The sequence below is a fragment of the Coturnix japonica genome, chromosome 13 (genome assembly GCF_054131305.1).
Source record: "Coturnix japonica strain WE chromosome 13, WE-NBRP24, whole genome shotgun sequence".
NCBI lineage: Eukaryota > Metazoa > Chordata > Aves > Galliformes > Phasianidae > Coturnix > Coturnix japonica.
In genome coordinates, this window is record NC_140675.1 from 18646914 (window position 1) to 18673778 (window position 26865).

A 26865-nucleotide genomic window follows, 5' to 3' on the forward strand; every position below is an offset into this window, starting at 1 on the left:
AAACCTGAAAACCCTTCCAAGCCAAACCCAAAAACCTCACCTCAGGCCACTGCTCACAGGTAGGATTTCCAGCTGCTGAGAAGGAAGACCTCACAAATCACAAAGGGAGCATCAAAACATACACCAACGTAAAAAGAGGGTTACATCTAGAAGTAAGTCACACTGGTGAACTGAGTCAGAGCACCAGAGACAGGAAACTAAATCCTGTGTTTTGTTTATTGCACCCTGCAGAACAAAGATACATATCATCAACCAGCAACTGAAGATGTCCTGCCACTATGTAAAAAGACGCAAATTCAAAGCAGGCTTTCCAACTCACACCTGCAAATGCAAACCACCAACCATTGCCAAAAGCACTGTTATTCTCCCAGAGACCCAGAACAGGCCCTCCAGCAGGCACAAACTCAAGCGAGCCATTGCCAGATTGCCGGCCTTACCTGCCCTTCCTGAGCCAAACTGAATTCTCCTGCTAGGCACTGGGTGCCACCCCTCAGAGAAGGGGCTATGCAGGTCTCAAAGCACTGCTCTGCTCTCACTGACCCACAGCAATCTTTGTCTCAGCTCAGAGTGGTCAGAGCCCGGCCTGCAACACCTGAACCAAGCCCACAGACAGGCGCAATGCACCAGCTGTGCAGATGTGCAGGTACAACACATCACAAAACAACAGGACATCGTCGGGAAAGGGTGGATGCTATATTGAATTCACCAGCTCTGCGTTTCATTCAAACCACATGTTTGGTGCAGCTTTCTCTCTTTCCTCTTCTGCTCCAAGAAGGCCTTGGGACCAAGATATGCGTATTTCACATGTCGCATTAAAGCTAGCAAGGACAGGCTGCACAGCGGCTGCCCCAGAGCAATACTGCAGTTATGGTGAACACCAGGAGATTGTCAGCTTGTTAGGAAAAACAGAAAGAAGTGAGGCTGGAGAGTGGGCAGTTTGTTAGTCCCATGCTACTTATTGACAGCTGCCTACATATTTAGTAGGAGTGACCATTGTTTTCTGTTAGATGCACACGGGGACTTTCTCACTCCCATCCATTTGCAGGCCTCCTGGTCAGGCCTTGGAAGGCAACGTGGTCTCAGCAACAGCCAGAATCGGTGCAGTTCACAATAGCCCTTGCACACACATGCAGGGGTGGGTTGCACACTTAGTTCTACCAGTACCTGAAAAATGATCGGGGCAGGGATTGCCGCTTTCTCAGGGAACTCCTGCCCACCCGGTTCCCCTGAGCAGGCAGGGTCTGACTCCTTTGAAACCGTACCTGTCTGCTGCAAAGAAAAGAAAGCTGAATGGAAAGAGCCCACTGTGCTGTGGAGGCAGGCAGCAACCTATGTCTAACATTTCCCCATCTCTTTACTTAACCTCATCAGCGGCAATTGTGCCACAGTGCATGTGACAGCAGGATCCAGGAGGTTGCTGAATTCCATTCGTGCATCTGCATCTCTTTACTGCACACCTACCTCTGCTGTTCACAGCACTGGTTTTTAGGCTATCCTCAGTGCTTTCCAATTCCCCGTCTTTGTTTCTGATCCATTTATTTCATGCTTTTATTGCTAGTTTCATGTCTCGCACATTTCCTGCAATTCAGCCTCTCTCAGTCTCAGTCTGCTGCACCTGCCTTCCTACCTGCATTCCACAGTGCTCTGCAAAAACCATGTACAAGCTGCAATTCCTCCTGGACAGAGTTTTGGCCACTCTTCATGTTGTACAACAGCCTGCACGAGAAAACTCTGCACTGCAGAATGGCATCAACCCCCTGCACTGAGGGTTACAAAACTGCAACCCAGACCATTAGACACAGGCATTGATGCTGCCACCAGCTGGTTCCCAGCTCTGCCATTACAGGACAAACAGGCATGGAGGACACGACACAGGTCTGTCAGTGCACCAGTCATATGTGCTTGCCCATGGCCTTGATGCTAAGTAGGACACTGGCATCTCCCTTGGTATCCAGGAGCTTCACCATCACTGTACAGCACTTCTTTGCTCACTGCAGCTCCATGTGCCCTGTCCATAAGGACTTAGAAGGGAGAAGGCTGCCCTGGCCCTTCCATACAGTGCTTCTTATCAAGGCTCCTGCAGCATTCTCCCAGGATATCTCCTCTCTGCCTATTTTGACAGCATGCCTTAAAGTGCCAGGGAATAGGAGAATGAGAAGACCACAAAAAAAGGATGGCAATGGATGGCAGAATCCACTAAACCAGGCTCCAGGAGCTCAGCAGCTCACCTCTTGATGGTCTGGGTGATTGAGGTCTGTCGTTGTAGCACCGGTCTCCTCACTTCATGAGGCAAGGAGGGCACGCGGCTGTTGTCAGCAGGCATGCTCACACTTCGTAGAAAGGCCTGGCGTCTTGTTGGCTGCAAAGGAAAGCAGAAGGGGAGTCAGCATTCTTAGAACTATGATCTACAGGGCCAGCCAGGGTGTGAACCACTTAGTCAGCAGCACAACAAACCCCTTTGCCCCCAGCCCAAGCCACAAGCTGGGTGCATGCAGCTGAGTGGCAAACTCAGCCTAACAAGGACTGAGTTCATGACTGGCTAATGTGAAGAAACAGGACTGGATTTGCAGAACAGAGCAGTCAGCACTTGGACTTGGCATCTGCAGAGGCTTTTTTTTTTTGCTTAGTTTCAGTGCAGACTGGCTCTAGCCTAGCCCACAGACTGATGTCCATCTGTAGACGGGTGTGTTAGAGGAGCTCCTGCATCCTTCTGGCTTTTTTTCTAGCCAGAAGGAACAGAGATCACAAGCTCCTAGACCACTGCACAATGTAAAGTAAAGTACACAAAGCAGGGCCAAGTGAAATTAGCTTTATAAATAGCTCTGCATTTGCGCTAAAAGACTCTGAGAGCCGTGGGTGGGTCTGTTCTGCAGTTGCTGCCTGGCACAGGCTAAGCAAGCTGGAAAAGCCACATCAGCTTTGTTCATAACCTAATTGTCTGCATGCACTCAGGTCTGAAAGCTCCTAGCACCTCCTGGCTGAATGTCACCTGCCAAACCTGACACAGATCACCAGACTGCTCTCAGCCCAACCTACTTAACCACCCCAAGGCTTCTCTGCATGAATTTTTCATTAGCTTGGCAGATACCATCCCCTTTCTAAAACACAGACTGAGCAGATTACCTCTCTGCTTCACTTGCCAGTGAACCGACTGCTTCTCTGGTCAGACACTATCTCTAATTGCTTGGAACTCCAGTTCTTCTAGCCAGAGAGATAAAAACATTCAGTAATCATAATTTTTATTCTTTTTCTTAAGTTTTAACATAAAACAATGCCTGGACACTCAGAATTTAATCCACAAGAGCCTGCATGCACTCCCATGCACTGGGCTTTCAGAGAACATTACCTATGCCAACTATCATTGTTAGTACAGTGCCTCTCCAGAACAAGCCTAGTTGGATTTAGAGATTTCAGGTAAGAGAACATCCATCTAAGCATTTTGCCACTGAAGTAGAGATTCCTGTTATTCCTCCTATTCCCAGCAGAAACATGGGTGTTTTACTCCTGCTTTGCGAAGTCACAAATAAACTATCACTTCATCTCTATTCCACCGCTCTTCAATAACACTTATTTCTCTTCACATGTGAATTTCTTGCACTCATGTTATTAACAACTTTGTGTTGCCAGTAACTGTTCTTTCTTTGCTGTTACTGATGACAGCCTGTCATTATCTTGGCTAGTCGTAAGTCAAATTAATTCCCTGCTCGTTTCAGCAGGAACTCTAGCACTTTCAGGTTAGTGTTTCTATAGAAGCCCTTCACTTCTTCAGTTCCTTTAAGGAATTCTTACTTGGATCCCTCACTCCCACATCCACCTTCTACACAAGGCCGCTTTCACAGTCCTCGAACCCAAACAGCCACATCCACTGATCTAAAAAGTGAAACACACTTCAGACCCTCCCTCCAAATCCCCTTCCAGGTGCAGCCTGTTACTGATCCTAATGACCTGTCACACACAACACCACCTTTCTCTTGGCCAGGGCTGCTGCAGACCATCACAGAGGCAAGCTGTCAGCACAGCAGGGCTCTGCACACCCCCTGCATCACTGCAGTCTCCATACCTGCACTGGCTCTTCTGGCACCGGCATGGGTACAGGCACTGGGATGTCCAATTTTAGCCATGGCGGCTTCTTCCGCTGTAAACTGCTTGTGCTGTCATGCCGTGCCTCCGACATCGTCCCACGTTTGTCTTCAGGCCTAGGAGAGGGGAGAGATCACATCTGAGAAAGGGTCAGACACATCCCTGATGCAGCACATGCTGTAGGGCCAGGCTGACTGCCCTCCTCCTGGCTGCCATTCCCAGACCTGAGCCTTGCACAGGACAACTTCCAAGGGTTGGCGAGGGCTGGGGGACATCACAGCCACAAGTTTCAGAGTTACACTCCATTAAGATCTTCTGGGACTACTGTAAAATCCAGATTCCAGAAGAAACAGTCACAATTATCTCTTAATTAGATCTGGAGCCAGTCCAACCAGCTAAGTAACTGCAGTGCTAAAAGCTGCTGACCTCCCTCTAAAAACAGCCTGTGACTCACACAGGCTCCCTTGCCCACCCAAAGCCAAGCAGCACCATTTCCCTACTAACTGCTATTTGGGAATTAGCAAGCGGCCACTTATAACCGCTTCTTCTAATCTCCTTTAAATGTAATCATTTTCCAGAAATACAGCATAGCACAGAGTGCGGCACGAGCATCAGTTCAGCATTAATGCCAGTCCTCTAAGAGTGGTTTTCATACATTAATAATGATGATGTGGTACTTAAAGAAAGCTGAGTTATAGAAACACCGAAGCAACCAGAGGGACTCCTTGCCCATTCTGCGACCTCTCTGCCTTCTCTGGCAGCAGGACTGAGACTGTGCTACTTCTCCAGGCTGTGAGAGCAATGACTTTGCTGCACATGCTAAAGAAACAGTTAGGAAAACTGATGTCACTGAAGGAATGAGATCACAGACCTCCACAAGTGCTTTCTAACCTAAGCTATTCCACAAGCACGTATTTCTTTCTTCCTTCCCTAACACATGCACAATAGCAGGCTCGCAGTGGGAAGCACACGTGCTGAATGGGCCAACAGATCCAATTCCTTCCCAGCTTTCTTGAGCTGCCCCAGACCACAGATCCCACAGGAGACAAAAACCAGCAGGGTGTCAGCCTTATCCTCTCCCCAAAGCAAACAGATGGAACAAGCATCCCGGTAACTTTGCAAATACACTCAATTTGAGAGGGAGCAAAAGAAAGCTAAGCACTGTTATAGTGTTGACACAACTTATTCTGAATGCAAGTGATCTAAAATGCAAGGTAGGAATTCTTCCTTGAGCGTGCACAGGGTCAGAGCGGCAGTGAGACCTCTGTCTGTCCTCAGAGACATCCAGCAATCAGCTAAACAAGGCTCTGAGCAGTGCAGCACACAAACCAGACAGTCTGCAAGGGTCTTTCCAGGCTAAATTAGGCTCTGGTTCTCTGACACCGCCTGCCTTCTGTGGCACTGCTACCACCTCCCCACCCAACTGCTCAGGAAAGGGAGCCACACAAACACTGAGGCTTACCAGTGCAAATGGTACGTGGTGGAGATGGGGAGCAGGTCAACAAAAGGGAGAGGAGAGTGACCTGGATTGGGTTAGGAGAGGAGAATCTCATCTAAAAGCGGGTGACGACCAGCTGCAAGCACAGTCACACAGGCTGGGCTGGCTGCCAGGAGAGCAGGGCTCAGCTGAGCTGGAACGAGGGGAAGGGAAGACTCAGCTGGAGGTGGATGAAGGTTTGGGTTTCAGCAAATACCACAGGCCCCCAAAAGTCTGGGAATTCATAATCTGGCCTGTACAGACTTACCCTTTGTACACACACCACCATCCCGCATGCACAGAAGCAGTGCCTCACAACAAAAGGTCACAATTCCTTACTTTGCTCCATTTATAGCTGCAGAGGTGACTAAAAGCATCTATTCCAACTTCCTACGTGATGCAGATAGCAAAGATATTAGGAGGGCTCCTGCCTGCTCCCGTGCACTTCTGAAGGCCCAAGCATCACCTAGAAGAGCAACAAAGCAAGCAAACACCTCAGTGCCAGGCAACAAAACACTGAGTTGCACACTAAACCCATGACTATTTTCAAGGGGTGTTCCAGGACACAGTATCCATGTACTTAATCACATCAGTAGGCTCGGTTTCAAAGCTGATTGCATTGACACATATATCATTTGAATGACCATTCAAATATCCTCAATCCCTGCTTCTCAGTACTGCCCGAATCAGTATTTTCAAGAGATCACTGACAGCAGCAGGATAGGATCATACACAGTATAGCCATGCAAGGTCAGGCCAAGTGTCTGCCTAAATCCAGTATCTCATTACTAGAGGTTGCCTGGCAATCAGTACAGAGCACAGGATCACTTGACACTCGTATCTCCCAGGACAGAGTCACTGTATGAGCTATGAATAACTCAGAGACTTATTGTGCCAGAGACGTCTTTGCATTTAACCATTTTCTGTTTTCATCTTTATGTCCATGCAATGATGGATAAACTCCCTTTAGAAACCAATGCAATCTTTGATTGCAGCCTTTTAGTACTCATAACTGCCAGTGGCAGAGCAGAAACACATGCTGTATGATGAGCTGTACTCCTCAGATTGTCCTTAAACCTGATACTTCCTGCATTCACTTGATGCCTCACTTCTTGGACCAGATGAGCAAATAGATTTTCCCTGCCCCTCTTCTTCACTCCAGTCCTGGCTGTACAGATCTGTTCCAGGCCCATCTTACCATCCTCTTTGCACACACATTAGGATATCCTACAGGGTAAGACAGAAGCTTGGGGGCTCAGAAGCAGCTGGAAGGAGGCAGAAGGGCTCTATACCTGCCTGCACTGCTGGCAGTGCTCGCACATTCCCTGTCCTGGCTGAGGCAGGCAGCAGGATTCTGAGCTGAAAGGCAGCAAAGAAGTCAGGATCCTCGATATGCTTCCAGACAGCAGCCAGGGAGGCAGCAGGATTGTCATGGCCCCATCTAGCAGGAGGAAGGCAGGGAGTCTGAGGAGAAGCGGAGCAGCGGGGTGTCAGCCTCAGTGCTGCCAATAACATCATCTAACATGGATCAGACCCAACTAGTAACGAGGATTATCTCAAACACCAGGCGCAAGCCAGACCTTTAAAACAAGCCAGATGGAGGGCTGAGGGCAGGCAGGGACGGAGTAGGCAGAACAGGCTCATGACCCTGCGTGCTGGGGGAATGCTGTTGAGAGACCAGCACCTCCCAGGCTTTGGCTGAGAGCTGCATTACATCCCACACCAAGAAACCCCTTTGGAAATAAAGCAAGAGCATCAACCCCATCCTGGTGGGGGATCTCTCCTGCATTCCTTACCACCGAGTTCAGAAGAGATGCTGTGGCCCAAGGGGCAGATTTACCCCAATGAGCCACCTCCAAGTGTTCCACCAGCACAAATCTAATCCTATCCGAAAGTAAACCACTACTTGTTGATCTGACATCCCAAAGAGGCTCAGAATTGCAGATAAGCTCTGAGCAACCTGAGACAGGAAGGGTAGGACCCGCCTGTTCAGTGATTGCTCACCATGATATCAGCTTAGCTGAAACATCAAACCAGGCATGAGCCTTTGTGCCTCCCGAAACACCTCCCCTCTAGAACAGCTTTCACACGGGCTCCAATGGAACCATCCACCATCTCCCTCCCAGGAACATACGCTGTCTCTATGCACTGACCCAGTGGTAGCTCTGAGTGCCCTCAGGGAGTCAGAAAAACGGGTGTATTCATCCTGAGACAATGTGGGGCAAGCTAACAACACAGCCCACAAAACAACCAGGGAGCAGGAAGCAGCTGTAATCATGGGACACAAAGTGAGGGACAACTCATGCTGATGTCAGACCCTAAGAGGAGGAGGACAGCAGATCCAAGGTTCCTCTGAGCAACTAATTTCCCTGATTTTCAGAAGATGCGAATCGTGATGGAAACCAACTAAAAATGAGCTCCTAGGGGCTTTCAAAGCAGCAGGACATGAGGGGCACCCAGGTCTGATGCCCTCATATGGAAGAGGTGAAAAAGAGCTCAAAAAGTTCTCCAGATTTCTGCCATTGCCTTCTAGAACTGTGTCTGTTCTTCTCCATAAACAGGTTAGAAGATGACTCCAGCTGCAATCTGCAAACAGTCCCGCAGGCAGCAGGCTCTCATCTTCCAGGTCCTTCAGTTCCAGCAGACAAAAGGCAGAGTGGAGTCAGCACACAGAAGTAAACACTAAAATTCCAGCTCTGAAGACACCACAGCCACTCGCAGGAGAAACGAGCCAACAGCAGCAGTGTCCCCATCTGCTGTGCTGTCCCCTTCTCATGCTGGCACAACCACCCCTGCAGCTGCCTGGTGCAGAAACCAACCCACATCACTCAGCAAAGAAATAGGTTCGTTCCAGCCCAGGTTTCTTCCCTGCTCCAAGTCACCACGTGGCTCCATGAACACTTGTGGCAGTGCAAGAAGAGGGGAAGCAGCAGGAGCAGCTGCAGCCAGATGATGGAACTGCTTTTCCAGGCAGCACAGTTTGAATTGATTGTGAAAACATGGCCAAAAACTCACATTTGTAGCACTGTGGGAAGCTTGCAGTTATCACAAGGGGGAGGTGGTCGGTTCTGCATCTCTTGAGGCCTAAATTATTTTCTCAGTGCAGGTGCTGAGTGCAGCAGGAATGAAGTACTACTGTTTCACCAGAGGCAGAGTGAATTTTTTGCTGGAGTCGTTGGATAGGAAAACAACTCCATGGGCCTCTCCAGAGCTGACAGCCAAGCCTCACACACGGAGAGCTTCCACAGAAGGGCTTCCAAGCTTCCCTTGCTAACCTAAGGCCAGCAGCACCAGCAAGAGCAGCCAAGTACAGCAGACGGGGCAGAAGCACCACCTTTCCCATTCTCCTGCAGCATGTGTGTCCCAGATGACAGAAGAACACTCGTGGCACTATGCAGTGTGTGCCTCAGAGGCCAGGCACAGCCCAGATAGTGAGCAGCAGGCACTCAGATCCATCTCTGAGATGAAGCCCAACACAGAGCTATCCACAGCCTACCCTGAAAGCAGCAAGGGGAGCAGTGAGCATAAAACACAAAGAGGAGGGAGCAGCAGGAAGCTTTCTGGAGCACTCTGGTGTCTTCATCCTGTTTGTATTTCTCCATGAACACACCCTGAAGCTTTGCATAGGGAACGCTAGCCTGGCATGTCATGCGACAGCCACATTCCTGCTGCCACATCCTCATGCCTTGCTCAGAGCACACTGCTTATGGGCTGCAGCTGGGCACAGGCTGATAGCAGGACTGCCTAATAGCTCCAGCAACAGCACATTGAGCACTGTAGCTGGGCAGCTGGCAGTGAGCAGCACCTCCCTTCCCTGGTGAATGACCACTGCCTGCTCCTCCAAATGGAGCTGGCTTTCACCTAGATCCACCACCAGCCCCCAGACATGTCTCTGTATGCTTATACAGGACACCAGGATACTGCTGCTGGTCCAGTGCCACACTGCACGCAGCCAGACTGGATAACAGTGTAATCACATTAACAACCCAAGTATTAACAAATTCAATTATAAATAACCGACTGCCAACACTGGAAGTTTATGTAGAGGAAGGTTCATCTAAACAAGCCTTGTTCTTGCAGCCTTCCTAAAGGTGCCTACACTGGGGCAGCAGAGCCCTGTGTTCCCCAACAGCAGCACAGCAGGCTCCTGGGACTGTGTTCTTCAGCGTCACTGGAGCTCACTGATAACAAAGAAGCAGGAAAGAGTGATCACAGAAACTATTTTAGTACGCATTTAGCTCACTGCAAAAGCTCGATGGGGCTCCAGAAGACACTGCACTGGTTTGCATTAGTAGCACAAGGGATGCACAGAGAGGGACTGGCTCACCCACTGATACCATGGGCACATTCACTGCCTCGATGATGCAGGTTCAAATAAGGTTTTGTCAGCACAGCCATAACCCCATATTAGAAAGTAAAGGATAACAAGGTCCTATCACTGTGTTTCAACAAAGGTATCCTTTTTCATTGAAATTCTGCATTTGTAACTTTGGTTTTCTAGCAGCCTGCACATTCATTGCAAGTACTGCAACTCAGAACACAAGGAAAGCTAAGAACGAGGCACCAGAATGAATTTCAAGGCGGAGAGATCTCTGGCTCTGGCTGTTTTTGGAATGGCTGCTGCCCATGCACCAACCTCAGCACTAAAAGCAGCTAAGAATCACTATTTGTTGAGCTAAATAAAAATATCTCACTGGCAAATGAGATCAAAACTGCCGCAGATGACAACATTTCCTATGGAAAGTTACATAGATCCACAATGAATGGCAACCTGAAACAAAAGTCTTAGAGGAAATAACAAACGCAGAAGCCACTGGAAGACATTGTATATTCAGGAGGGATGGAAGCAGCAGCATCTGAGCCATTCGGGCCATTTCTTTACACGTTCCTTTGAAATGCAGTGCATCCTCACTCAGCATCACACATCTGCTTTCTCCAATGTGACAGGAGCTCTGTTCCCCTGAATACAACTAAAAGAATAAGCCTACAAGCACCAGCAATGTCCACAGCAGCAAGGGCTGCTCTTCTTGTAAAAGGAGATGCTCCTGTTGCTCCGATTTCTACTCTTGCTGGGGCTCAGCAGCTGGCCATCCATCTTCTCTTTCCTTGTCTAATGGGAAAGCAATTGTGGGAAGAGCTTGTCTTGCTCTGCAGGTGTGGGCTCGTGTAACTCACAGAGCAAAGAAAAACGATCAACTTTGTTTCAAGAAGAAGATAAAAAAGTGAAACATTTTTACAACGTAAGGTCTAGTCTGAATGAATGGCACTTCCTGCCCCACAGCTCCCTGGGATCTAACAGTCCCAGGGCAGCCAGTGAAAGGGAAGGCATGCTCACATCTTTTGGCACCACAACTCGGAGCCAGCTGTCTTCTGCAGCTCACTTTAAGGCACTGATCTTTGCATTCAAGTGAGGGAGAAACGTACCTGTTTTCTATGGGGCAACAGCACCCGAAACACAGAGGCTGCATTCACCAACCCCAGACATCCGAGTCCCCAAGGTTTTAACATTCAAGCTGCTACAACTTGCATGAAGTTAAAGCTGAGTGAGCGCCAGACCTGCAGTACAGTAAAAGCAGCATCTTGTGCAGCTTCAGGATGACCTCATCCAGACTGCTCCTTCTAAAAGGAAAACCTTCCAAGCAGACACTGCTGCTGACCAGCAGAGCAAGGGGCTGCCTTGCAGAGAAGTGGAAACAGGAAGGGGGAGGAGGCAGCTAGGTAGGCGACCCAGAAAAGGCATGATCAGGCATGTCTTCTGATCTCTTCTCCCCTGGGAGGACTTCTGAGATCACTGAGAAGTTAAATTTCCTTTAATAATCACAGTTTTGGAGATGCTGATTACTAAAGCCCAGAACCTTTGAGGATGTACCTTCAGGTATTGCTCAGGTCTATATTGCAATAGGTCTAATGTTTCTGCAGCACACACGAAATAGCTTCGACTGAGTTTGAAACAAACAGTGCATCTATATAGCTGAACAACAAGCCCAAAAGGCAGTTTTAGCCTTATGTCAATTTGGTATTTACTGTCCCTACTGCAAACAGAGCACACGAGCAATAAACTTGCACTACATAACATCGGGGGGCTCAACAGCTGAAGTTGATATGAAGAATAAACTCTGCTTCTACCATACAGCAAACAGCCACTGTTTGTTATTCATAAGGATTTGACCAGAGTTTGGGTGAAAAAACTCTTCTACTGATTTGTTCTTTGTGGTATCACCTCAACACTTGGGCTTTTTTGTTCTTTTTTGTTTTAAAGAAAGGAAAACCCTCTTCCTCATTCTTACACCAGCACGGATTGCTGCAAGTATCAAAGTATCAGGGACGTGAGGGGCTCTGCATCCCAATGCAAGTTGTGATCCACACATTGAATCTGTTCAAGGCTCTTCAGGAACACGACCATGAGAAATAGTGCTTAATAGATCCACTCACTTCCAAGGTGAAATCTTGCCTGTTGCCTCCCTCACCTCTGGGGTCTGACTGCTGCAAGAGCTGGGAACATCCTTCCTAAATGCTCTTCTGTCACTTGCATGGTGGGTGCTGGCCTGAGAGAGGAGTTACTGAACACTAACAGACTGAGCAACAAGTCCTAACATCCATTCAATCTGCTGGTTCTACTTTCCAGGAGCACCAGGATATTTTACCCACGAGCCAGACACAATAATTGCTATTAAATCCAGGTTGCAGCTCCCACAACGCAAGTTGTAGCTAGAGAGGATGCAACACAACTCTGTGAGCTGGCAGGCAATGCACACATTCCATGGGTTACCTAAAACAACAAGTATATACCCAGCAGCAGGGAGGCAACCTTACGGTAACAGTGCCAGATCTGCACAGTTCCTGTCTGCTTCATTCCAACCAGATGATGACAAAGTTACACAAAAGGGTCTGGCACCTCCTCGGTTGAAAAGAAACTAATCAACATCTGAGCTCAGAGGGGGAAAAAAAGGAATCTATCCTCAAGTTTTAAGTATTTCTACTGAAACAACGGTGACAGGCAGGTGGCTGTGGGAATTAATAAGCATTGAGTTTGGTCTCAAGTAAGGGTCAGCAGCACACCGGGTGCCAGCCCTGTCGCTGGGTGCACTGAATAGGAAAGGAAAAGAGCCCTGGACTCTTGCTCATGTTGCCCATCTCAGACCCTCAGCACTAACTGGGCAATGTGCTCACTCCACAGAAAGATCCAATACACTGAATGGAATCAAATCTTTACTATTTATATCTAAGCATGCGGGCTCTGTGCCCGAAATAAACTGTCCTATCATGCTACACTCAGCAGACCCTGCCTGGTTCAGGGCAACATGCTGGGACTTGCTGGCTACTCTCCGGGGCTGGATTCCAGAGGAACAGGATGGATGATCCCAAAAGGAATTCCTATTCCTGCCTGGCGCTCACTCTCATAGCAGCACTTTCAGTCCCCATTGCAGACATGGAAGGTGCTGCTGGCCAGACCCAGTGACAGGAGCTGTTCCCCTCCATGGGGCATCACCCTCAGAGCCAACCTGCCCAGGGAAGAGATGATGCAGACCAGACTCTGGGCCCATAGCCCAGCTGAGGCCCACCCCGCACAGAGCAAGGTGTTGCTCAGCCCTGGGCCACGGCTTTCCCCAGAACCTGAAAAGCCTGTTTGTAGGCAGATCTCCTCCAAGTGGATTGCTTAAAAAAAAAAAAAAAAAAAGGCCTGTCATGGGAAGTCCCAGAGCAGAACGAGTTCTGTGGGAGTTGCTTTTACACTGCCCAGTGTTAACCTCCTTTCATGGGAACAACGGGCTGCAGCGGGCACAGTGCTGACACATGGCTGTACCAGAGCTGCTCTGCCAGGAAGCTTGGGACAAGGAGCTCAGGGACAGCAGCAGAGCTCGCCCTTCTCTCTCCAGCCCAAATCAGGCCCCCTTACCCAGCACAGGGATGGCAGAGCCCTCTTGGCCATGGAAAGACCTCAGTTGCAATGAGGGTCCCTGTGCAGAGCAGCAGGAGGGGGAAATGCTGTGAGAGGATAAATTCTGTGAGATAGCTGTGAGCAACAGACTGGACGGACAAGAAGCAAACAAGCCACAAGGCCTCTCTTGAAGCCCTTGAAGGAAGGAAGCACCTAAAAGCTCATCTCTTCTTTCCAACTATATCAACAGATACAACACAGCTTATCACCTCCTCTTGCAAACATTGCATCACAGAGATACGTTGCTTTCCGGCTCTTCTATTTCCACACACGGAGCAAAGACCTGATTCTCCTTCCCAGGGTCCACACCCCAGCCAGCCCCAAGTGGGCCCTTCTAGCTCTGTATTTATTGTCTTTGTATCAGCATTACCACAGCAAAAACATGGTGTTCTCTCCTCAGCCCATGCTTTGTTTCAAAGCACCTTCAGATCCCTTCCTCTGGCTTTTGCCCCTCATCCCTTCCCATTACGTATGGCTTTTTTTTTCCTTTACTGCAGAATGCACAGCTTTCTTCCCAGAGGAAACCAGCAGCCAAGGGGACAAAAACAGGAAGAAAAGAACCAACTTCCTGCTTGTTGGAGATATCCCCAACCAACACCACCACAAACCCAACCTGCGAGAGCACGAGCAGTCAGCACCGCATAGAACATCATAGAACACTGGGCAACCCTCATCTGTGCCCCTGCCACCAATTGAGTTACACGATAGGAAAGCACAAGACAAAAAGCACTCAGGGGGCCCTTTGGTGCACCATTACATGGGTGTGTTTCAAGGGGGAAAGAGGACGAGTGGCTTTCTGAGTAGTCCAAAAGGACTTGGCACTGAGGGTGCAATTCTGCATGAGCTTCAGCCAGCACCACGCTGTGATTCCCTCGTTTCAGCGAGGAAAAAAAAAATTAACGTGGGACTGAACGCGGAGGAAAACTCACATACAGAAACCACGAACCCTGCTCAGCTCACGAGGCAGCTGCCCAACGACCAGTGCCAGCGCCAGGGGAGCAGTGGGTGGGAACGCATGGCAAGATGGGGCTGGGAAAAGCCTTTCAAGCATGGACCCGGCTCAACTGAAACGAGCCATAAACATGCTCCTTTTACTGCAGCCAAACTCGTCAGGGTCACCTGGTCCCCACATCACCGCTGCAGACCCTGTCACTCCCGGTCCTAAAGGCTGATCGGGTCCCGTGCCGCAGCTCCTGCCGAGATCTGACGGGACAGGGCTGTCCCTGCGGCACCGGAACGAGCCGAGGATCCTCAGCATTCCGAGGCCGACAGCTACACCCGAGGACGCTCCAGTGCCCGTTTGAGAGACGCCAGCCGAGGGCTGAGGACGAGATGCCCGGTCCCAGCGCTCGGGACAGCGCTCGGAGCCAGCACCTGAGCCTTCTCCCACCGGCCGTTCGAGACGCACGGAGCCCGGGGGGAGCCCGGGGGGTTCCCGCAGGGCCGGGCCGGGCGGTGCCGCCAGCAGGGGGCTGCCGAGCCGCGGAGGAGTCGGCGGGGCCGCGGAGCGGGACGGATCCCACGACTCACGTGCGCAGCGGGGCCGTGGCAGCGCCCCTCGCCCGACGCCCCCCGCCCCGCCGCCCCCCTGCCCCGCACTCACCGAGAAGGCGGGGAAGCGCCTCGGCGAGCAGCCGGACTCGGGCCGCCCCAGTGCGGCTAAGGGACCGCCGCCGCGGAGCACGGCCCGAGCAGGGCGCGGAGACTCCTCCCCCGTGCCAGGGGCCGGCCGGCCGGGCACGCCATTCACAGCCCCGGCATGCAAATGGCCGCTGGGCGCCGCGCCGGGCTCCGCGCTGTGCGCCCCGACGAGGAGCTGCGAGCGCACGGGGCCGCGGGGCGCATCCCGCACAGCCGCCGCCTGACTCACGGCGCTGGAATGCGCCGCGCCGGGCGGAAGCGGCCGGTCCTCGGCCCCCGCCCGTGGCCCCCGAAGTGCGGAGGCCGCCCCCATCCCGATCCCCGCCTCGATCCGTCGCGGCCGGTTGCGGCCCGGACCCACGGGGCGGCGGCTCGGAGCCCATCCCGGGGCGGTAACCCCTACCCGGCGCCGAGCTCAGCTGCGCGGTACCGCGGTGCCGTCAGAAAAGCCTGTCCCGTTACTTCCGAGCCTTCCCGGCCGTGCCCGGGAGGTGAGGAGTTTATCCCCGACGGGCATTTGCAGAACCCAAAGCCAGGAGCTGGGCAGTTTGCATTAGTGCCGGCAATGCTCAGACCACAGCCGGCCTTCAGGGTCCCACCATCACCCCTGGGAGCCCTCGAGGCTTCCCCAGCACAGGTGCATGCTGCTGGCCCCTAGAGTGCTGATCTCAGCCCCCTTTCTTTCTTGCCATTGCACTGTCCTTGTCCTCCCTGCTTCATTTTCCTGCCTCTCCTGCCCCTCCGTTATTCCTGCGTTTCCCATCATGTCCTTCACGTTCTCCCCCAGCCGTTTGGTTCGTGTATCATCCCTTCCCCAAGCTGTTTCTTTTCTCCTGGCCCAACCATTCCCCCTCCTGCATGGCAGGCTCCATATCACTGCTCAGCCTTTGTCCTGGGGCTGCTGCTGACGATTTCTCCATCCGGCCTCTGCAGAGCATTGCTCAGCATGCATTGCTCACACCGAGCTTTGATAGATCCCCATCACACACTCCCATAAGGCCAGCAGCATGTATGTCCATCTTCATCCAGTCCCAAAACCACAGCTCCATATGGTTTTTATATCAGAAATCACTGGTGGGAGCATCCTTTGCTATACTGCCACCTCCGTCATGCGAGGGTGATGAAGACAAGTGGGAGAACTGCGTGTGCTGGGAGCTCAGCACTGCTTCACTCAGCAGCCCCCAGGGAGCCCTTGACAAGGTGGAAACCAAATTCCATGCAGAACCCCAATTGTCCACAGGGCTCCATGAAAATTAACAGCCACAAATTGATTTCATATGTTTCTACCACACAAACAAGGAGAAGGAGCGCCCAGTAATGTAAGAGAGATGAACTTGCAGGCCCTTCAGAAGGAATGTACTGGAGGCAGAGCTGCTCTGACCCACCCCTGCTCTCAGCCTCCTGCCAACAGCGGGTGTGTTTTGTGAGGAAAACAAAGTTCTTGCAATGAAACGTGATTTCTCACTCCTATCCAACACCATTGTAGCCCTCCACACCACTCCAAGCTAAGGTGTTCCTCCTTCACCACGTTACATCTTAACAGCCCGAAACACATGGAATGAGGTGATGTAAAGGCAGATTCTGGCAGCAACAATCAACCTGTGGTCATGACATGAGACACGTGCATAGGATGTGTGGGCACAGAACAGGCTCCAAGGGGCAGTGGTCATAGATGGTGCTCTCAGACATGGGGTTTGGGTGATCCCGTGTGGGTCCAGGAGCTGATAAATGTATTTTCATCTCTGTTCATTGAGTGTCACTCCCAAGGAAGGCCTTAGGAGGTTCCCCTCCAAACCTGGTAGGTGGTGGGGTGGGTTGGCCCCAAGATGCAAGGCTATTCTCCATCCCTCTCCAGCAGCTCTGAGGATGGTTCCCTTGGCAATGAGATGGGATATCAGGTGTTAGTGGTGTTTCACATGAATAAATCAGAGTCACTATGAGCACAAAGCTGGTCATAGCCACCCTGACCATGGCCCTCTTGGTTGATGCACTGCAGAGCCATGTAATGATCAGAGCCAGCACGGTCCCTTTTCCATCACCTTTCTATAGCCTCTGTGTACTGCCCAGCAGCTCTGTGAGGACAGCTGGGACACGTCAGGAGCATAGAGGTCTATTTTTATCTGTATCACTAGTTATCTAGACAGATGGTTTGATTTTGTCCTGCTTTATTCAGTGTTTGGGCCAAAAAGAGTATCCCAGTATACGGCAAGCGCAGCTGAGAGTATTGGGTTGCAGCCTTCAAGGGGAAAACAGAGCTCCCCTGGCCCCCTGGAAGCACACCAGCTTCACAGTGCCTCCTGTGCTGACATGAAGCAGCAGCACAGCCCTGGCAGCTGGCCTAGCACGGAGGGAAGAGGTCCAGAACAGCCTGGGATTTCTCACGGGGAGGATTAATAACACAGAAACCCAAGCAAAGTCCCATGGACTTTCAAATGCAGGTGGCCTGGTCAGGAGCCAGAGAGGAAAGTGCCAGGAGCTTGAGGACAGGGATTCCCCTTGGAGAATGCTTTGGACATGCAGCCCCTTGTCAGGTTCCTGGGCACCCACATTAGGTTGGGTTTTCAGCTCGAGCCAGGAAGGGTTCTTGTATCCAATGCACTGGGAAGATCCCATAGCCAGCAGAAGTGGGACTGGTACTGTGGGATCTGCTCACCAGGGCTATTGCAGTAATTGTCCCCTGCTCATCCTTGCTACATGCAGCTGGTATTGCTTTCTGCCACAGCCTCACTTTGGGAGCACACTCAACCTTCACTTCAACACCATCACCAAGGATTTGGCAGGTGGTTGGACTGGAGGTGAGAACATAATTCAGGCACTGGTGACCTGATGGCCAAGGCACGCTTGGCACTAAAAGACTGAAGAAAATAAAGCGTGACTAATGGGTGATGGCAGACCCAAGTGACTGCAGCACCTTCCCACCCCACTCCTGGTACCTGCAGATATGCAACAGCAGGGGTTCTGACTGGCAAAAAAAGAATATTGACACTCTCTAGAATGCAAAGTAAATAGCACTAAAGGCCACTAACGAGCAGCTGCGTCACAACGTGAATTTCTTACAATCCATTCAATTTACATTAAGTTCAAAAAACTAACGTTGGGCTGAAAGGGCTTTTGAAGCCTCTGTCACCCTCAGGCACAAGCAAATATTGCCAACACCGTTATGTTTGATCGCGATGTGGCAACAAGGGGCAGGGAAGTGGATCCAGGTTGGCAATTTCACACAGCTCACACACAAAGTGATGGGTGTGTTTGGGGCTGAGCTGGTGGGGCTGCACACAGCAGGGACTGGAGCTGATCCAGGCATTAAGGTCCAGGGAAGAGCCCTCAGAATGAAGCCAAGTCCCGTTGTCCTGGACCAGGAAAACTCATTCACATTTGAAGCACGTTCAATGAGTCCACGTGGGATGTGGGGAACAAAACCAGAGTTCTCCTTGAAGACAAGGTGGGTGAGGAGGCAAAATGTTGACAGTGTGGGAAGCTGGTGGTCTCCCCGACCGCTTACAGCCACAGGAGCTGCTGCCCAGCAGGAGCATGAAGAAATCACATCAAAACTCAACCCAGGCATTTCCTGCCCCCAATTAATTGCAATTGATGATTCCTAGTTCTGGCTGCGGGAAATGTGTGTGTTTTCAGTGGCAAAAGGAGGTGGAGGAGTGGAAATAATATAAAACTATGATTTCAGTGCCAGCCCTTACAGAAATATTTATTTTGAACTGCATTTCGCCCAGAAAAGCCTTTCAGATCAAAAGGGCAATTTTCACGTTGGTCAACCACTGGGGGAACTGGCAAAAATAATATAGGAAAAAAAAGCACGTGTGAGGAAGGCCATTATATCCAAAATATTTAGGAAATACCACTTAGTAAAGTAACTCCCTTCTCCACAGTTTACCCCACAGCATCAAAAATAACAGAGTCTTTAACATATATGCGTAAAGAGAACATACACGTGTGCATATATGTTTCACAGGAGGGAAGAAAAATGTGATGGGGAAAGCAAGATGAAACGCCTTAAATGTCTGCTATGTAGATTCCTATCATTTCCCAATCCACTGCTGGCAGGAGATTCAATCATATTGCTCCTGAATTTAGAAAGCAGACAGATTTATTCTGGAGGCACACAAGGGCTCTTACAGAGCAGTCAAATAGGGAGCATGTTCACTGAGCCCGCAATCAAACCTTGCTATCACAGTGCATGAACATAAGAAGCAGAATTCAAGTGGCACAAATTCCCTCGGAGTTAATGATTTGTAATTCTGGAGTGCCTCCATCTGAAATGGTGACCTTCATGTCCAACTTCTGCTAAAGACTTGAGTGTGAAGAACCTCCTGAGCCAAAGTAACAGGGCTTTGTAGGAATCTTTGGGCATAAGCAAATTGGAGACAAAATAGGAGGCTGAAATTTCAAAGTGAAATCCTTTTCTTCTATTTCTGCAACGTAGCTTAGATCCTGCCTTCAACAATAGCCAACTTAACCAGATACACAGTAGTGAGTTAGACTTAAGGAGCAATATTTAATGTAAACTCTATTTCAGACAATCCTGTTTCATGGATTCTGGCCTAAACTGATGGATCCCTGTGCTTCCCAGCCAGTAGGAAAAGGTACAACTGGAAAGGACCCTTTCCTGGTCCTTTATTAGTTTGGTCTCTCCACTAAACTAAGTTGTAATGGGAACCAAAGAAAAAGGAGGCAGCTAGCTAACCAGGGGAAGGCAAGCAAAGAATGAGAATTCTTAAGCTGAAAAAGACAACAACAGAGCTGAGTAGAAATCTTGACTCCTACCCAAGACTTCTGCATATACTACATATTATTATAAACATTTATTTCAGGAAGTCTTCACTTGGAGCAGATGAGCCCAGTGGAATGATCCCAGTGGAGTGGTTTAGCACCAACCAGCCTACAAGTATCCATGCTGCTTGTTTATCCTCCCCTAACAATCTGGCACACAAAGCATTCTGAAGTCATACAGAGCTTCCTACTGCACTAGGACTTGTGAAACCCCAAAGCCAGTCATTCAGAAAAGTCCCAAGTTGCTGTGTGTAATATGTTTGGGTTTATGTGTGACCAAGAGGTCTACTCAGAGCCTTGGCTAAGGCAGACCAGCTGCTCCAGAGACTTACTTTAACTGAGCATGACGATCATACCAGTAAATATGGTCAAAGAGTCAGGCAGAAAACAAAGACAATCAGGCCAACCTCCTAAATTCCTAATTGCTACAAAGCCCCAGGATTTCAAGCTGACCACAAAAAGCCTGTACAAAATGTCTGAGTCTTTCAAAAACTAAACCCCAAAACACCAAGGTGTTGACACCTTGTGTTAAAAAGTGCGTTTTTAATGTAACCTACAGAAACATCTGAAAAACTGGGTGGGGAATTGTTTCAGAAAAGGGCAAAGCCTTCCAGACTGCTCCCTCCCAAGATCTCTCAGTGCTGTGGATGAGAAGGAAGCTGTTTTACTGGTATCCCAGCACAATCCCCACAGGTCACACTTGATTCTCTGGGGAAGGACGAGTTTGCAACTTTGCTGCCCCAATCTGAGTCCTGCAGCAGATGGGTTGTGCCCTCTGTGTATCTTTCCAGCAGTGGGGCCTTTCCTGGGTTCTCATGTCTATTTGGATTGCAGCCCTCGGTGCTAGCAAGTGAAAGAAGCTGCTCACTGTCTCGATCCTATTCTCCCCCAAAATAAAGCCTTGCAGGAAAGGGAAGGGATCATTCCATTTCTTAAAGGGCAGCTGACTCCCCTCTAAATGGCCACATTCTTGTCCCACTTGCAGAGTGCAGCTGGTGCCAAACTTGGTCACAAAGACGTATTCACGGCTTTTTCCTTCCTACACATTCAGGAGTTGAAAGCCAGTTTGGTACAAACTCTCCAAAATGACTTATTCAGCAGCTGCTCGCCAGCTTCCTGTTTGCAAAGCAGTGGAGCTGGAGCCAGGGCACGAGCCCATACACTGTGCAGGCTGCCATTGGGAGACCCTGCCCCTTGGACAGTCCTCAGGCCATAGATCTTGCCAGCCACCATTGGTGGTGCTTGGTTTCGGCTCAGGCCCCATCACCACACTGGATTTTTCACCTTTGCTTTTGGTTTCATCACCAAATTTGCTCTTTCTTGAGGTTGCAGCTCCCTGGGACAAGTTCCAGCTGTAATGAGGATCTTTCTGGCAGTAAATAATTCCTGCTGTCTCCAAGGGAATGAAGCAAATACTCAGCCTCAAGCTACTGAGCACTGAGGGCAGCCAGCTCCTACCCTTGCCAACAGCCATGGAAGCTATTATTCTCCCTGGGATCAAGAGACTGAATGTCTTGTCTGAAAACCTACAGGAAAACATTATGGGAAAAAGGACAAAGCTATCCCTCAGCTCTTAGGTTCATTTATAGCGGGGAGATTAGGCAAAATGGATGAGCTTTGCACAAAGTTTAACATAGTGCCATCTTTGCGCTGGCTCCTCCCTGGTACCCGCTCACCTCCATCACACTTTGGGAAGTGCAGAGATGTCAGGCTGTAGGACTGCCCAGGTGCTTTTCAGTGGTGGGCTGATAGCTCCCAGGACTGGCTTGGGACGGCAGGGTGTCCCTGTTTTGGGGACACCATTGGTTAAGCAAGGAGAAAAAACCCTCGGTCTGTGTGAGGAAGGTGAACAGCTCATGGGAAAACCAGTGTCTGCTGTGAGTGTGTTGGCTGTGGCTCCTGTTTGCAGGGGGAGGTAACCACAAGGTTTTCTCAAGGGTAGCTTTGGGTTATGTGGGTTCTTCACCATCTGAGGCTTTAGCATGACTGCCAGCAACATGGTTTCTTCTCTCCAGCTTCCTACATGGCCTTCTGCTGGAAAATGCATGTATGAGTCTGCAATTCCCACATCCATGTTTGCTGCTCAGGTTACAGGGGAGAACTGAGAGCATCTTCAAGTCCACTGACATCTCTGGTAAATGACTTGCCTCAAACTAGAGACAGCCTTCCTAAGAGCATGGCACAGCCTATGGGAAAGGATCCTTTTGCTACCAGATATAGGTGTGTTTCTTCTAAAGCGCCATTACCATTACAGCTCACTTCTTATAACCAAGCAAGCTTCATGGCTGCCAAGATGGTGATGTGAGGCAGCAAGACTGCATCAGCAGCCCCACATTCCTTCACAGCTGTACACACTGGAAGCTCAGGCTGTCATCAGATGGAATTACTTTCTCAGCAGCATGCTGATACTCTGACTAAAAAGCTGGTACAACAGATGCACTTATGATCATTCATTGCAGGTCAGTGGTAAATGAGCTCCCAAGGAGACCATTCCTGTCCTTTGAGTGTTTGCCCTTTCAGCTGTGGTTATTTGTACATGAATGAAAGTGGTCGCACCTGACCCTGGCTGTGGGCCATAAACATTGCTCCGTCGCCCCCAAGAAATACAGAGACCTTTGAAGGTCAAGAGCTTTCTTGGTATTTTGGTGGTGAGAGAACCTAGAGTTTGGCACCTTTCTGTATATAGGATAAAGGTCTTCCTCAGAACTGAGGTGTGCAGTTACAATGGTACCAAGAAAAGAGATGGCATGGAGGAATGGTGAGCTTCCTCATGGCTGTGGAAACGTCCCAGAGAGTTTGGCCATAAATCAAGAAAGTCTGCAATGAATTTCTAGCTTTCGTAAGTACATCCTGCATGTGCACATGTATGCAATTACACATGGTCAGAGAGCCAGCATCAGAGCAGTGAAAAGAAAACTAAGACCTTGATCTAAAAGCCAGAGGAATCATGAGATCTTCATAGCGTTAAGTCAGACTGAGGAGTCAAATGATCTCTTCTGGATTTGAAATCTATGATTGTATCACACACACTCTAGGCCAGCTGTTAGTTACGCAGAATTAGCTGGAAGTTCTGTTGGAAGGACAGGGAAACAGCCCCATGAAGCACAACCCTTTTGGAGCATCTTTGCAGGGCCAATAACAGCAGCACTCTGCATCCCTGTGCAATCCCTGCTCACACCTTTCCTTAAAGAGCTCCCAACCTGGAAATTAGTTCTGAGGGCAGCCCCCTACCCTATGGATCTGACCACACAGACTCCATGGCAGTGATGGTGCTGGAGGATCCCACAGATGCTGCCACATGCACTCAGCTGCATGACCTGCCTGTGGGAGTGCACCAGACCGTACTCTGCCACAGTGCAGTCCTGTGATGAGGATCAGAAGTGACTCTAGAAGGAGCAACAATTGCTGCCAAGGGTGGATTAGAGCAGGAACGAGGAGGGATTTGGCAGCTCAGACACTAGAGATGAAGGATATGGGTGTAGCAGGCATGGAGCCGAGGCACGTCGGTGCTCACGTCTTTCAGACAGTGCACAGATGGCACCACTGGGACCTGAGCTCTCCTGGCCAGCCTCCATCCAGCGTCTCCCCTTCTTCTCCCTGAGCTGTTTGTGCTCTCCCTTCTGCTCAGCTTTCTCTTGACCCTGCAGCTGTCTGGCTCAGAGCCACCCAAGCCTGGGCATCCTCTGGTTCGGGTCTCCTAGCCTGGGATATGGGAGCAATTACAGTCCTCTTCGGTTGCAAGGTGTGGATCTCTACTTTCTGGAAATGGGCCTATCCACATCAACATCCTTTCCATGTGATTGCCATGGAGAACACAACAAATGTTTTTGTGCCATTAAACACAGCTTAAGATTGAATCTAGCTGCAGCTGGACTTGTTGATTAACAGAAGTACCTTGATGCCTTGTTCAGCTGATCCACAGGGTAAGGCTCTGGGTGCCAAGCTGTGCTATGAGTAGATACAGCTGGTACTGATTCTAAATGGCTGTTTCCAAGGAAAAGTGCCGCTGTTTCCAAAAGAAGCAATGTAAATTCTCAGGGATCTTTGGGCCTGAAAGAAACATTTAAGGAAGTTTGAAGGACAGGAGGATTCAGCACAGCACTGGGTCTAGGAGCCCTTCCACACTAGGGAGCTTGCAAGGCAGACAGAACGTGACATCTGGTGCTGCTGACTCAGGCTCAGCAATTGTAAGGTCACAATATCTCATATATTTTTGTTGCACGCAATCACACCAAAGCAGCCCTCTGCTTTGGCACGCCATAGGTGAGTGGTGCTGTAAGCGAGACCAGTTTTCCATGGTATGTTATATATATTCTTACAGCCTTTGATTCAGCTGAAAGGATGTTCCACCCTGGGGCTGGGCAATTACAAATTTAGCAGCTAGAGTTATATGTCCATAAATGTTTTTGTGGTAACATTTCTCACTGCATCTGGGAAAAGCCCAAACAGGAAATCTCAGGTAGAAATGGGAAACGAAACCTCAATTTGAGTCATCAGTCATATGGTAGAGTCAGGATTGGATTTAGCCTCTGCACAAAGGAGCTTCTCTCTGGCAGGACTTCTAGAAATAGAAGCAGCAATTTCTTCTAGTTTCCTGGAAATCTTGCATTTGAACTTGCTTTTAATTATCCTGCTGGAAAATGAATAAAATCTGACCTACTTTTGAGCAAGAGAGCCACTGGAATCAGAGTCTCAAAATAAGCTTGAGCATAGATGTTCCCTTAGTGCCCACTGAAGCCGGTTGTTTGATACGATGAGATAATGCTTCTGTGGAAGCATTTCAAAGAAGGAGTTTCTGTAACTGGAGCTTCAAATAAAATTATCTGCCTTGTTCGGAGCTAAAGAGTCCGTATTAATACTGAAAGGCAGTTGTGTTTTCTGTTTAAAGCTGGAGCTTGTCATAAATAATAAAAAAAAATCATAACCCTGGTAACCAAACTGATGAGAAGCCACTGCTCACAGTGAAGTCAGACCCTGAAGTCAGCTCTCACAAGCAGTTGCTTTGCTGGCCTTTCGAAAACAACTCTTTACAAATGTGTGATTGGGAATTTGCCAGGCTGCTCCAGATACGTCCCCAGAGGTCCAGATGGTATCAGCAGACATGGAAAACAAAATATGTCATTCTTAAGTAAGATAGCTGACGTCCTGCCTTGCCGTAAAATACTGTCATTGTGTTGGTGTTGTTTGAGTGCATAACCCTTGGATTTACAGCCCTTTGCAAACAGAGGGTGCTGTGCTAAGCAGGAGGGATGTGTGCAGGGCTGCATGTGTCCGTGTGTTGAACCACAGTGCAATGCACCAGGGTACCCAAGCAGTCCCGTCCAGCTGGAGGAGGTGAGAAGCACCATCCAAACCATCCCCATGATTTTCTTTAGCTTTAACAGCCAAAACACTGTTCTTAAGAAATCCAAGCAGCCACGTAGCAAAGGGAGAACCTTGGGAGAGTCCCTCATAACCTTTGCCTCAGTCTCTCAGCAGGGTAATACTGAGAGCTGTCCTATAAACACAAGCGTCTGAAATTTGCTGTTTGCTTTGGGTAAAGAATTCCAGAGAATTAGGAAAAGTTGCCATTCAGTTTCACAATGAGGAGCAGACCGTCGGTAATTCCTACTGAAAGGAAATTCCATCACATTTGGAAACTAATTTTGGAAAACAGAAATATTTCCATCTGTTTGGGGGTGGGAGGCAATATATGTCCTACACAGATCACTATCCCCAGCGTGGCTCTGAGCACCAGGGGTTCACCTGGAGGAGTTAAATACAAACGTAAAGCTGTTGATAGGGTTACTTAGGCCTGGATGCCTGGTAAAGATGCCTGTCCTCAGATGTGAAATGCACTCTGGATTCTTCTTGGGAATTTGCTCTAGTTTGACCAACCTTGGAGAGAAGGGCCCATCACTGAGCTATAACGTGTCTGCCATGTTGAGAGGAGAACAACTCGTTGGGAAGGTGAGGAATCTGAGTTTCTCCAGAGATTATTCACTAGCTATATTTAGCCTGTATCATATGTTCGAAACACAACTTTAAAATCATCCTAGAGCAGCCAAGTGAAATACCGTAATAACCCTGAAAATGGGGTTAGTGGATTTAATGGCTAACAATAACATTTCTAGCAATAACATTAAACCAGAGGCACTAACTGCCACGCTTCTTGGCACAAGATGAATACCAGGAGGGTCAGGAAATAATCTGCTACAACTGATGGAAGCTCACAAGTCTCTTGTTCTGCTCAGCAGAAGCACTGTCATTAACCACTGTGAGTGATGGGTGTCCGAAGTCACTTGAATACACACTGTCAAACTGTAGAAACAAACTATATTTACAGCAGCTTCTATATTTATGAGTATCACTGCAGTAAGTCTCATAAATTATCCAGCAAACCAGTGATTATGGCTAATGGGAAGGAGGCCAGTGGCTTAGTGCCCAGAGTTGCATGGGAATCCTGGGCTCCTTCTCAGCTTGCTCTGGGACCCGGAAGGAGCAGCACTAAGTCCTCCCTGATTCCCTCTGTGCCTTGGTGTTGAGCAACCTCAGCTCAGCAGAGCGATGTGAACCTGTAACTATAACACAATGGTGAGCCCGATCCACATTTCTTTCTCCTGGGTGATGTAGTGTGAGCTCGTACCAGGGTCATGCTTGCCCAAAGCCCAAAGCCCAACTCCAGTCATTTTATTGACACAAGGAGGAATTATGGAATTCTGACTTAACTCTGAAGTATCTTTGGTTACCCCATATCACGGCACGTTTGTTAAGACTACAGCTGACTAACCCACAATTCCAGTAGAGACACAGTGGCAAGTTTTATATGAAGGTTTAACTAGCACAGCCCATAACACAGAGCAATGAATGCCCAGCTCCTGCTGCACATACAGAGAGAAAACAGGTAAGTAGGAAAAAGCCATGAGCTAAGTAAACGTGATAAATTTTCAGGAAGTAGGAACAA

The 26865-nt window shown here is 49.4% G+C and overlaps 1 protein-coding gene across 11 annotated transcripts in view; it reads right to left on the reverse strand.

Annotated features, from left to right (window-relative positions):
* The window catches only part of RHBDF1 (rhomboid 5 homolog 1), a 53387-nt gene that overhangs the window by 12460 nt on the left and 14062 nt on the right, over nucleotides 1-26865 (reverse strand). For 2 of the 11 annotated variants that reach the window (XM_085514263.1, XM_085514264.1), the window contains exons 2-4: nucleotides 4061-4196; nucleotides 2229-2359; nucleotides 1165-1269 (exon numbers count right to left, since the gene is read on the reverse strand). In XM_085514263.1, the coding sequence (XP_085370389.1) occupies nucleotides 1165-1269; nucleotides 2229-2359; nucleotides 4061-4174 (350 nt within the window). In that variant the 5' untranslated portion in view covers nucleotides 4175-4196. Of the gene's footprint in view, nucleotides 1-1164; nucleotides 1270-2228; nucleotides 2360-4060; nucleotides 4197-4304; nucleotides 4399-5542; nucleotides 5712-5825; nucleotides 15195-26865 lie in introns of those variants that run through there. The other 9 variants (XM_085514268.1, XM_085514269.1, XM_085514265.1 and 6 more) reach the window with 8 other exon arrangements.